Genomic DNA, 13,542 nt, shown 5'->3' on the forward strand with positions numbered 1-13,542 from the left:
CTCTGTCTTAACCTGCTCATGTAAAACTACTGGCACCGGCAGACCGAACAAAGCGAGGGCATGTGGAGAGTTTGAAGATGATGTGTGCCATGAAGTTGTTTGTGCAACCTAACCCTGCTCTGAACACTTCAACTCTTGCTGTCGCTAGTTTGTGTGATTACAGTGTTAGTGAAGGTTATAGTTATCCATAACTTGACTAAAGTGACTGTTTGTTTCACTTCATTATTAGTTCTTGTTTTTTATTGCTTCTTATTTACTTTGTCAATTACCGTACCAACATTGTCTTACTCCCATTTTTATTTAGCGGTTTATTATCACATCCCTGTTCTTGTTAATCATTGGCATCATTGATAGTACACTTTTTGTGTTCAGATTATTATAGTTCTATTCACCTAGTTTCTTTTCTCGTCACCACTCAACTGTTTAACAACTTTTGCAAATCCTGCTAACCTTGGCCACAAGACCTCCTTTCTGAAGATATCACTGCTTCCTCTTCCGGAAACCTGTCTCTGCTTCCCCCCCCCCCCCCCCAACTTAGCATGTTTCATTATGCTTTGTTCCCTTGGTAGTGCTGACCCATCACGTGCCCATAAGCCACATCATAACATTCTTCACCTGAAGGCACTAAGCTCCATGTTGCAAACGCATATGTCCAAATTTTCACGAACAGACAGACATCCATGTAATACTTCTGCCGGAGACCTGGATCAAACCAAGTATTCCCACAAGTTCGGCAAATCTAGACCGCCACATCTTTCTAAGATTCAACAGACATAAATAGATGAGGGGAAGGAGTAGGGGTGTACAAATGCTCAGATTTATCACAAACAAGTCGAATATATGTTCACAGAAATCAAATCCCTTAACAGAAAGTGCCTGATATGCGTCCTCTACAAACCTCTGTTAAGTGGCTGTGTTTGCCTTTGAATGTGCTCTTTCAAATATTGAATCGACTTATGAGCATATAATTATAGCTATTGACACCAACATCAATTTTCTACACAGTAGTTCTCCCAGTCTGAAGTTTACGCGAATGCTTTCTGCTCCAAAGTGTTGCTATACAGCAATTTGTACTTCTCAAACACTTGCATCTAGCATGTCTACCAATGACATAATTTTTGTGACAACCTCACTAGAATGACCCAGAAAGAAACATCAACTGATTACATACCAAAGCCTCATACCAATGCCTCAATATATAGTCCACAATCAGACAATTTAAAAAAATCTATTAGACAAATACCAACCAGGTTTCCATAACATCGCAACACAACATCCATCTGCCTTCGAAAAGGTAACAGATGTCCTGAAGTTCGCCACTGATGCAAAAGAGGTGACTTCTTAGCAGCCTAAATTTCTTGTTAAGTGCATTGAAATAGTTTCGTTCCCACCTGACGTCTCGCCAGGAATGTGTCATGTCCATCACCACAAAGTCACAATGGAGGCAGGTAGTATCAGGCATCCCAGGATTGGGTTGCTGATTCTGAGTGGGTTAGCAAAGAGTGAAGTCATCAGTTCCATCAGATTAGGGAAGGAAATTGATCATGCCCTTTCAAAAGAACCATCCCGGCATTTGCATGAAGTGATTTTGGCAAATCACAGAAAACCTAAATCAGGATGCCTGGATGCAGTTTGAACCGTTGTCCTCCCGAATGCGAGTCCAGTGTGCTAACCACTTCATCACCTCACTCAGTTGTATCCCCAGAGTGCAGTATCAGGTCCTATACTCTTTTCATTGTATGTAAATGATGTCCCATTGCAAATGCCACATGTACGCAAAATGACTTCCAATTGTATCTAGAAGCAATACCAATAAACCTGAAAACAGCTATCGAGAATCTCCATACCGACCTGCAAGTGCTTTCAAAGTGGGCAAAGAACATAGTGTTAAAGCTCAAGCAATTTAAAACTGAAGCAGTACTGGTTGGTCATTCAAGGCTGATTAGCCTGTGTTCCCCTCAATGTGTCATCTTTATGATGAGTATCAATCTGTCCTTTTCACAACTGTCGATATTCCAACCTGAACTATATCAGAAAACATCTATTTTGTACACCTGTAAATTCTTTTATGCCTGCCTCTTATTTTGTACACCTGTAGATTCTTTTATACCTGCCTCTATCATTATTGTTATTATTGACATCACTACTACTACTATCATTATTAGTGGCAGCAGGAGCAGCAGCAGTAGTAGAAATACTGACAGTATTTACTTTATTAGTTCATAGTCGGTATCACCTACACACACCGTCTTTATACGCAAAGAAATCATTTTGATACTATTTGTCATACTAAAGTTATTATTTCTTAGGTAACTATGATGTACATAACATATGGCATGTGTGAAACACTGATCCAATCTAAGAGGCGGCCTGATGGCCTTAATATCAGATTGAAAACTCAGAAGGCAAGGAAGCCAATTTGTGATAAGGCACTTGGTCTCACAACAGATGCAAAGCATCTGCAACAGAAAAACCACAAGTAGCAAAGGCAACTAACCCAAACAAATTTTAGGTACTCGCATTGTTAACCATCAAGTATGTAATGGAACAGGCAACTGACTTGTAAACTGTGTCAGCTGGGAATTGGCCGAGAATAAGAATCTGTTACCAAAGCTCGACACATGCCTGAAGTGGGGACTCTAACCTGGCATATGTTTCCACGTTGAATAGGGATGCAGTTTCCCCATTCTGCTTTGCAGAATTAATGGCATATCCATCGCCTGAAATTCAGTGAAAAGTTTGCTGTGGCCTGCAGGCAATGGCAAAACAATTTGAATACTGCCGTCCAATGATTTCTACAATGATTCCTGAAGGGGTAGAGATCAGCATACCACTGCTTAAAGCTCTATATAGAGAAAGTATGGCGAACTTGCCGGTGGCCGCTATTTTGGACCCACTGCACTGCTAGTGATACATTGACTTCTGCAGTATATTTAGTTGAGTATATTAAAGAAGTCAACTCAACTGTCTAATGCACTGCTAAAACAGATCAGTGGCTTCCAACAGAACACATCAAATATTTAGCAACAAAAATCTCAAAAAATATAAGCTAAATGAGTCGAAAAGCGTTTGTTGTGGCAAGCACGAAACAGTTTTTTCCCTGCTAGCCTTTAGTAATAGGAAAAGCAGATTTCACACATTTTGTTGTGGTATCGAGTTTGAACACCTGTTTTCGTAATTAGCGTTAAATTGGTCCTATCCAATAGTCAGCAGGACAGAAGGGAACCAATATTAGTTTGCAAAAGCAAGGAAAAATCTATCACTAATTTAAAGCGCTATATCGACTTTCTTCTTGTTCATGCTACACGGTACCATGAAAATTAGCCCAATGTCTCTTGTTGTATGAGAAAGCATTGTATTCAAATATATATGAGCAGTACCTTAGTAAACAGAATTGATAAACGCGCCTATACGATTATGCATGCTTCATATTTTTGTTAAATCTATTTCATAAAATTTTGTCTGGAAGTTGTTATATGATATTAGGAGAATGATAACAAAAGTGCCAAGAGAATGCAATATTTGTAAAATGTGCTTGAATAAAAACTAGGCCTATGATCAAAAATAGGCTGTAGGAAACAGTAACAACTGTATTCATATTAATACAATGTAGATTAGCAGCCAGGTTGCAACAGTAACTGTAGTCTCCCGGTAACATTAACCTCCCCCCATGAACCATGGACCTTGCCGTTGGTGGGGAGGTTTGTGTGCCTCAACGATACAGATAGCCATACCGTAGGTGCAACCACAACGGAGGGGTATCTGTAGAGAGGCCAGACAAACGTGTGGTTCCTGAAGAGGGGCAGCAGCCTTTTCAGTAGTTGCAGGGGCAACAGTCTGGATGATTGACTGATCTGGCCTTGTAACATTAACCAAAACGACCTTGCTGTTGTGGTACTGCGAACGGCTGAAAGCAAAGGGAAACTACAGCCGTAATTTTTCCCGAGGGCATGCAGCTTTACTGTATAGTTAAATGATGATGGCGTCCTCTTGGGTAAAATATTCCAGAGATAAAATAGTCCCCCATTCGGATCTCCGGGCGGGGACTACACAAGAGGACGTCGTTATCAGGAGAAAGAAAACTGGCATTCTACGGATCAGAGCGTGGAATGTCAGATCCCTTAATCGGGCAGGTAGGTTAGAAAATTTAAAAAGGGAAATGGATAAAGTTAGATATAGTGGGAATTAGTGAAGTTCGGTGGCAGGAGGAACAAGACTTCTGGTCAGGTGAATACAGGGTTATAAATACAAAATCAAATCCCAAGCTACTACAAACAGCATAGTGAACGTATTATAGTGGCCAAGATCCACACAAAGCCCATGCCTACTACAGTAGTACAAGTTTATATGCCAACTAGCTCTGCAGATGACGAAGAAATTGAAGAAATGTATGATGAGATAAAAGAAATTATTCAGGTAGTGAAGGGAGACGAAAATTTAATAGTCATGGGTGACTGGAATTCGACAGTAGGAAAAGGGAGAGAAGGAATCATAGTGGGTGAATATGGACTGGAGCTAAGAAATGAAAGAGGAAACCGTCTGATAGAATTTTGCACAGAGCATAACTTAATCATAGCTAACACTTGGTTTCAGAATCATAAAAGAAGGTTGTATACATGTAAGAATCCTGAAGATACTAAAAGGTATCAGATAGATTATATAATGGTAAGACAGAGATTTAGGAACCAGGTTTTAAATTGTAAGACATTTCCAGGGGCAGATGTTGACTCTGGCCACAATCTATTGGTTATGAACTGTAGATTAAAACTGAAGACACTGCAAAAAGGTGGGAATTTAAGGAGATGGGACCTGGATAAACTGACTAAACCAGAGGTTGTACAGAGTTTCAGGGAGAGCACAAGGGAACAATTGACAGGAATGGGGGAAAGAAATACAGTAGAAGATGAATGGGTAGCTCTGAAGGATGAAGTAGTGAAGGCAGCAGAGGATCAAGTAGGTAAAAAGACGAGGGCTAGTAGAAATCCTTGGGTAACAGAAGAAATATTGAATTTAATTGATGAAATAGTCTGGATTTCTGGAAAGCATTTGACACACTGCCCTACCGCAGGCAGTTAATGAAGGTCCAGTCATACAAGATGGGCTCACAGATATGAGTGGCTCAAAGATCTGTTAAGTAACAGAATGCAGTATGTCATCCTGAAGAGTAAGTGCTCTCAGAGACAAGGGTATCATCATAAGTGCCAATGTAAAGTACAATGAGACCACCCTTGTTCTCTATATATGCAAACTATCTGACAGATAGGGTGAGCAGCAATTTGCAACTGTCTGCTGATGACGCTGCTGTCTATGGGAAAGTATCATCACTGGGTGGCTGTTCAGATGATTCAGGATGACTCGGACAGAATTTCCCTTTGGTGTGATGAATGGCACCCTTTGTAAACGTACAAAAATGTAATCTAATGGAGAAGAGAAGGAAAAACAACCCTGCGATGTTTGAATACAGTATTAGTGATGTGCTGTTTGACATGGTCATGTTGATTAAATAGCTAGGCATAATGGTACAAAGCAACATTAAATTAAGTAAGAACACAAGGCTGGTTGCAAAGAACATGAATGGTCAATTTTGGTTTATTGAGAGAATTTTAGGAGACTAGCTGATCTACAAAGGAGGCCACATACAGAACACCTGTTGAGTACTGCTTGAGTGTTTGAGATTCCCAGTAGCTCGGATTACAGGAAGAGATTGAAGAAATTCAAGGGTGTGCTGCTAGATTTGTTACTGGTAGGTTTTATCGACATGCGAGTAATATGGAAATTCCCTGTGAACTCAAATAAGAATCTGTGGTGGAAAGGCAACATTATTTTTGTTAAATATTATCAGGAAAATTTGATACTGTCAAAAATAAGCTCATTATATTGAGTGTTGTAATGTGAGCATGTCAGAGAACACTTATGTATGTTTATCCCACAACATTATTAAACACATGTTTGGTTTCTTTGCCTTCATCATTACTATGGTTACTATGTCCTATTTGGTTTACAATAAAGAGCAACTGTGTTTAATTAATCCCAAGCTTATTTACTCTGTTATTTTCTGCTTAAAAAAAAAAGTCACAGACATCAGATAATGGAACCACACCATTGTGTACTTATAGCCTATACTTTTCTATTGCTGGTAACTGTTTGATGCACAGAAACACACAACAGAAAACTATATATACCACCTTTCAAACTTTTGCTCTTTCTTTAGTGAAAGTATACATATTCACACAAACAACCATGCCCACAAATCCCACAGAAGTGGGTGCTGTTGCTGACCCTATTCCCCCCCCCAGTTACCTTTGATATTATACTATTATACTTTGAGGAGCTAATTAGGATATTTCTTGCTCCTACAATAAGCACCTGGCCCTCTCCATTAAAATCTCTGCACAAGGCCCCTATGTTCTCCAGGACCTGCAAAGCACGCCACTAGGTTTCACAATGCTTGTGACCTGGTACTCTGCACCAGGTTTTCCTGTAGCATTTGACCTATGCCTCACCCATAACTAACACCAAACAGCACAACCCTTTTTTTTCTATCTTACTTTTCTACTGACATAGCTTTAAAGTTGTCCCTACACATCCGTTAGACTATATGTTGTTCAAAAATTTATTGAGGCTCTTCTATTTCAAATAATAGGTTAAAGTGATTGCTAACTGCAATTTGAAATGTGATATCTGAGGTTTTCTCCTTTTGCCTATTTCTTGTCACCTTTTCCCAGCTCCCACTGTCTCTTTCCTCCTTCAAACTATCAAATTCAAAATACACCATTTGAAATTCTTCCCTATTCAAGGATTTTCCTTTCTTGACTACATAATATGTTGTCATTATGTCACCATTATGGCAAAACTACTGCTCTCTTGAGGGTCAAGCTAAAACATCAACAGTGTGTTCTCATGAGCACTTTTGAGTACAGAAACCTGCACTGTGAAAGATCTGTCATCTACACCTCCAAGACGGTGTAATTCCCTGGGCACATGTGTATCCACTACCCTCTTGGCAATCATTTCCTGCAGTTTATATCCATTCAGAAAAATCATACTGTATACATGAAATTGTTAGAAACAACAACACTGACATTTGATCTGATAGAAACAGCTGGCAGATCTGTTTCCAAAACCTTTAACAAGAAACAAATTCACATCAAATAGAAAAGCTGTGTGAATTTCCTCAAAAACAATATCAATGAAACAAGAGTGGGAGTACTGTCAACAATGAGCTTGTTATGTTGACTTTTGATATAGTTCAAAGCTTTGTTTCTAATGGTCGTTAATGTGAGCAGCTCACGTAGGTTTCCACATGTAGGTCTGCAGCTATTGGAACTTTACAACATACAAGGATTTTGCTTCTCTTCTTATTAATTTTCATATTATACCTTTCTGAGAATACTTTGTTCATGCCTTTACAGCCTTCTGGAGACTCTTTTAGATTCAGCTACCAGTGCTATTATCATATGCAAATCTATGCAAAGTTATGTCCATGTATTGTTATTCACTCAACATATGTATATTGACATTTGTTTACTGCATTTTCGATGTAAGTGTAATTTCATTGTTATGAGAGAAATTTCCTGTAAATACCAAACGTTTATCTCAACCGCTGGCACGATTAGAACTTGGATTTTTCTTTTTTGTCCTCAAAATAAGCTTAAAAGTGTGAGAACTGCAGATTCTACACTAACACCATGGGGCAGAAAATGATTGTGAGACTTAGAAAACATTAGGCCTATATAACTTTTTGTTCTTCCCAATGAATCAGAGAAGGAAACCAAACACTGCCCAATACACCTGCAACAATTCAATTATACTGATGTGCATGTCCTTACAGACATACATACCTTCAGTTCCAAGCAATAACATGATATCTCTCCAATGCAATAAACTCACATGTATCTACATTTGGCACCATAAATTATACCAGACTTCATTCAGCAACTCTCACGTCCCCGCACACTCACATCTACCTAGTCTTCGTCTATCCCATCACACTTTTAGCCTGGAAATGGTTTCTCCTCAGGACTTATGAAATGAATGGTTATACCGTCTACATTCATTAGCAAAATGTTTCTAAAAAAGCGGCAACAAACTAACGTAACAGTTGCTACTATTAAAAATTACAGACATTGCGTTCTCTAGCACTTAACAGCAAATTTACAGCTTGACTTCATTACCATCGCCCAGTGCAACAATCGCGAAATAGTTGTGAACATGCGATCGATTACGCCGAGTACGGGAACGTTTAACATGTTGCGTCATTTATTTTCTGAAAACATGGTAAAGAAATACGGAACACTGGCGAAAATTTTGCAATTTCATACTTACCGATTTCAACCAATTTCTTCCTTTCATCGTTTGTTATACTTCTCCTGTACATTCCAGGATACTTCTTGTAAAGCGACCCACGGAACAGCCGCAAGTAATTGCCGACCTACACAACAATTGCATTCGCTCAGTAGTAAATCATTGTTAACTAAATATGACTGCATCATTGTAGCAGGATTTACAAGCGGTTATTACAGAGAATTTTGAAAGGCTATGATTAGAAAATTAAAGGTGTACCTCCGATCCAATGCAGTAATATTCCCCATTTTCTTCAACTTGAAAACTAATAGGTTTGTCACCATAAGTTCTAATAGCCATTCTTGCCTACACACAACAGGCGACAACCAAAACAAATCACCGATAATACCGCCACCAGATTTCACTTCGGACGGATCACAAAGCACTCTCTTCACAGAAAGTACAGACTAGAGGGACGCTCCAACGGAAGTGAAGCAATATCTGCCTTCTATAGTGTGTTTGGCACAGTCTAACAAAGCCTTTGGCGTAGTCATTTAACCAGTGATCTCTAGATAGTATTAAAATCTTTGGATACAGCTGTCAAGTGGCGAGACAGTTTAGTTTACAGGAATCGATATAGAAGTGTATCGGTTACTGTTGCCGGTAGGATGACATTATTTAAAGAGTAGTATGCATCAGGCGTTCTGTTAAAGGATACACATCTTAATTCAAAACAGTATCGTCGGCTTTTTGTGTATGTTGATTGCTATTAAGAAGTAAAGTAAACAGAATTCGACATACTGTGTGCTACAGTATCTGTGGGCAATTGATAACTAGGACTGGAGTCCTTGTGGGCGTCAATTTAGGGGAAGCGGTACTGTGGGTTGTCGAAGTGTAGAGTTGGAATGTTTGGTGTTCTTACGGGTGCCTTAGTAGTGGAGTTTTAGGTTGTTTACGTACATCAGCCTTCACCGAAGCGATGACAACCTCGGAAAAGGGTAATCAAGATATTCAGATTTACATTGGAAGTAGTCCTATAGGTTTTTATACTAATGCCGAAAAACTATTGTAGGTGAAATCGCAAAGCTTCAGCAGCACCTAGCTTTACTGAAAGAAGAATATGTCAAACTCCAGGCACATGGAAACGAATTAGAGAGGAAATACGCTCTAGCCGCAGCTGCTGCGGGAGAATTGAACGAAAATAGTTTCGTTTCCAGACTGTTGAGGACAGTGGCAAGTCTCTTCAATCAACAGCTATACAGGTAATGAACAAAATGATTAGCCTTTAACGTGTGATTTTCTCCCACAATAAAGATTCTTCTTCTTCTTCCTGCTTTGGATTTCACTGTCATATTTTATATGTAAAAAAACTATCCTATGTGCATTAAAGAAAACTACCAAACTAACTGATAGTTTACTCGTTGATTCACTTGCTCTAATCTGTTATTACAAACATACTTGCTTTCAGCACCTAATTTCAAACAGTTCTTCCCACAAAACAGACCCATTTCTGATCACAGTGGGCTGTAATGCCTTCACATTGATCTAGTAAAACCCTTATTTTTCTCCTCTTGTTCCGTCTAAAATTTTTGTCAACATTAAATTCACATCCGAATGCCGTATCAGGGCTTAAAGAGGGCCAATAATCCATAAATTTGATTTGAACGTAATAGTCAGTTATCTTACACAAGAGGTGTGCATTGACTTTTCTCGAAGCAGTCCATGGAATCTCTCATTCTGTGCAACTTAGTGTTTTGCATACACTCTTTTTAATACAGGGCTTGAGAGTAATATTAAGCGCTGTGCAAACCTCCTTTCTTCTATGCAAAACTTGACATTTTGGAATGTTTCTAGGACACTTAACAAAGCTGGTACATCGACTTGGTGTAAAAAGGATTTATTGAAGTGTAGAATGGGTATCTTGAATTAAGAGTCATCTGTCTTAATATCATAAGCCATTAAAACTCACTGTACAGTTTTTCCATTGGAATTAGTAGGATAATAGCTAGTGTTGTGTTAAACATAACATAGTAAACAAAAGTTTGTTGCTCAACACAGCTTCAGCAATATAAATTCACATTTGGTCAGTGAGTTGAAGGGGCTTGGGTGGGAGGTAAAGCAGTGTTGTCAACTAGAAGGGGCAAGCTACAGGGTCATGCAATTGTTATAAATCATTCTGTGTTCGGTTCTCCTTCTGCTATCTCATTATGTAACTTACTTTGCCTGTATGTACCTATAAAATGGAAAACACTGGAAGCACATGGAACCCAAGGAATGAGGAGTTAGCTGGCTCCTACCACTCAACTCACTGAAATGCCAGTCTCTAGCTTATACTTCCATTAAAATAACATTGCTCTGTGTTGCTATAATGAGAGTGTTTATGTGTGCATTTTCATGATGTGCACCTGTTTATTTTTCTGTGCTTGAATTACACCAAGTCCATTCAGTGTTTGATGGCCTTAAAAGCTTTATTGTTTGCTGTTAGTAAGTATTCTGTTGTGCATTATTGTCCCACAATTTTACACATCAGTCACATTGAGGTTTTTGTTGTTCTGCACAGAAACACACATTATCTATTATGATTCAAATTGCAGTTGCTGGCATTCTTGATTCATTTTGGTATTCAAAATTCTGGCATAAAGCCTGTTACTAAATTTTCGGGTCGACAGAAGTGTCCGATCCAACGCGTCGGCTTTGACCCGTGACGGAAGGGTGTTGTCGTGTGTGACGTCATGACGGCGCGGAGTTTGGTTTGAGTGTGGCTGTCTCCAGTTCTGTTTTATCTTATTTTATTTACTTTTCTGATCTGTTCGTTCTATCTCGTGAGATTTTTTTTTTTTTTATTTATTTAAAAACACTTATTACTTATTTTAATTATCTGTTTCCTCGAATTTCTGTTTTAGTTTATTATATTTATCTTTCTGATCTGTTCGTTCTATCCCGTGAGATTTTTTTTTTAAAAAAGACAAAAAACACTAATCAGCTACTGAAGCATCTTTATCTTCTATGGGTTGCAGGGGTTACGACCCCTGGGGAGGTGGGTGGGTATTCATGCATGGCTGTCTTCACTTACACGTTGTAGCTACGCAAGGCGTCTAAATTTGTTTATATTTAGTTTGCCCCCCCACCCAAAACACCCCATTTCCCGTGCTCGTCCCGTTAGTGTCATTAGGCTTCTTGTGGAAAGTGTGTGTGTTTGTTTTCGTTTCCGCCATATTTGTGACGTCATGGGTCAAAGCAGACTGGTGGGATCGGACGCTTCCGTATTTCCAGATTTTCATATAAATATAAGTAGGTAGTAATCAGGTGTGTGTTGTTTCCTTACATGAACTGAGAGGTTGAAAATCTCTCGTTTCCCATTTTTAAGGTCTGTTAACATCTTGGTTTCCTTGCCAGGGTGTTGGCCATATCATACAGGGCTACTATAAACGATTCATTTGTTTTCAGAGCTCTGTGTTTAACAAAGTATTGCATATGTAAATATGATTGATGCATTAATAAAACCATAAATTCTCCAGGTTTGCATTTTGCACTGTACAACAAAGGTTGTACGAGTGCCCCTCTGGTCACACAATACACATCCAAGTGGTGATAAAGTTCGTTCCACTCCACATGTAGCAACACCCTGTCAATGGCCAGCACAGCAGCATTGATTTGATCTCTGAGCTATTCCCATTTTCTTGGCAGAGGGGGTACATAAACACAGTCCATGATGTATCCCAAAGGAAAAAAATCACAAGGCATTAGAACAGATGACCAGGCGGGACAAAGAAATGAAACCACTTCACCTTCACCACTACACCCAATCCAATGATGGGGAAGTTCATCATTGAGGTAGTGACAAACATCATTGCCCCAATGGTGGGTACCCCATATTGTTGGAGGATGAAATTCTCGAAATCAGCAACCAGTTGTGGAAATAAGCATATCTGGAACATATCTGGGTAAGAGATACCAGTCAGTCTCCTTGCAGAAGGATAAATGGTTCCTACAGCTTCGTTTGCAACTTTGCATAGAAAACATTGATTTACAGAGCCCCACATTTTCACATTGTGATACTTAACAGTTCCAGATAAATGGAAGAGTGCTTCATGGGCAATTATCAGCTTGGTGAAACCTCAAGTGCTTCCCACATTGTGACACTTGGTTGATCGATACTTTCTGTTTACAGAGACAACCAGCGTCCCTAAATTGACAACACTAATGCACAATGTTCTGTTTGTGTGGCAGTTCTTTTCTGTAATTCCTTCTGAATGCGAGCTTCTCTATTGTAACAGATGTACATCCTGCATATTCGAGCACACGGAAACTCGTTTCTTGCTCATTGACCATCGTGTCAAGGCACTGCATTTGTAATGCCAACAGGTGGCCACACCACAAACTCAGTGAGTTTAAGATTCTATTCAAATGTCAGTCATATTTGTACACACCTGAAAAATATAGAACTTTGAACCTGAATGAATCATTTATAGGTAGACCTGTTTATTTTTAAAAAATTAATGGAGTTTGGGTCTAGCCGGATGATGCTAATATGGAAGATTTTGTGGATATATCAGTTTTTCCCCCTCTTCGTGTGGCAACTACTCTCATTATGTTGGGTGTACTAGGGTTGGCCAAGAAGTCCAGTACTGAGACTAACCATAAGGTTTAAGTCGGCATGCTTTGTGTGGGATGGTGTATCCAACAAGGGAACAGGATGAAACTTCCTGGCAGATTAAAACTGTGTGCCGGACCGAGACTCGAACTCGGGACCTTTGCCTTTCGCGGGGCAAGCGCTCTACCATCTGAGCTACCCAAGCATGACTCACGGCCCGTCCTCACAGGCTGTGGCTAACCCATGTCTCTGCAATATCCTTTCTTTCAGGAGTGCTAGTTCTGCAAGGTTTGCAAGACAGCTTCTGTAAAGTTTGGAAGGTATGAACGAGATACTGGCAGAGCTAAAGCTGTGAAGATGGGGCGTGAGCTGTGCTTAGGTAGCTCAGATGGTATAGCACTTGCCCACGAAAGGCAAAGGTCCTGAGTTCGAGTTTCAGTCTGGCACACAGTTTTAATCTGCCAGGAAGTTTCATATCAGTGCACACTCTGCTGCAGAGTGAAAATCTCATTAAGGGGACAGGATACATCACCATATAGAAGTGTATCAAGACTAACAAATTTTCTAAACTTTGAGGCTGACATCCCCTATTATCAGCTTCGGATACCACCTCCACCACGTATTTAATCAGTTAACTCTTGGAGAAGGTCACATCTGGTATGCAT

General features: G+C 39.5%; 2 protein-coding genes across 4 annotated transcripts in view; one reads left to right on the top strand and one right to left on the bottom strand.

Annotated features, from left to right (window-relative positions):
• Nucleotides 1–8,747, bottom strand: part of LOC126419103 (SWI/SNF-related matrix-associated actin-dependent regulator of chromatin subfamily B member 1) — a 127,597-nt gene extending 118,850 nt beyond the window's left edge. Inside the window, exons 1-2 of the mRNA XM_050086200.1 lie at nucleotides 8,563–8,747; nucleotides 8,326–8,431 (exon numbers count right to left, since the gene is read on the bottom strand). Of these exons, the coding sequence (XP_049942157.1) occupies nucleotides 8,326–8,431; nucleotides 8,563–8,643 (187 nt within the window). The 5' untranslated portion in view covers nucleotides 8,644–8,747. The remainder of the gene's footprint in view (nucleotides 1–8,325; nucleotides 8,432–8,562) is intronic.
• A 137-nt stretch (nucleotides 8,748–8,884) lies between these two features.
• LOC126419351 (rabankyrin-5) overlaps nucleotides 8,885–13,542 on the top strand; it is a 599,595-nt gene continuing 594,937 nt past the window's right edge. For all 3 annotated transcript variants that reach the window (XR_007575992.1, XM_050086537.1, XM_050086536.1), the window contains exons 1-2: nucleotides 8,885–9,281; nucleotides 9,356–9,545. Coding sequence is in view for 2 of the 3 variants with exons in the window: in XM_050086537.1 (XP_049942494.1) it covers nucleotides 9,263–9,281; nucleotides 9,356–9,545 (209 nt within the window). In the remaining variant the exon portion in view is untranslated. The remainder of the gene's footprint in view (nucleotides 9,282–9,355; nucleotides 9,546–13,542) is intronic.

The sequence above is a fragment of the Schistocerca serialis genome, chromosome 9, assembly GCF_023864345.2.
Source record: "Schistocerca serialis cubense isolate TAMUIC-IGC-003099 chromosome 9, iqSchSeri2.2, whole genome shotgun sequence".
NCBI classification, from domain to species: Eukaryota; Metazoa; Arthropoda; class Insecta; order Orthoptera; family Acrididae; genus Schistocerca; species Schistocerca serialis.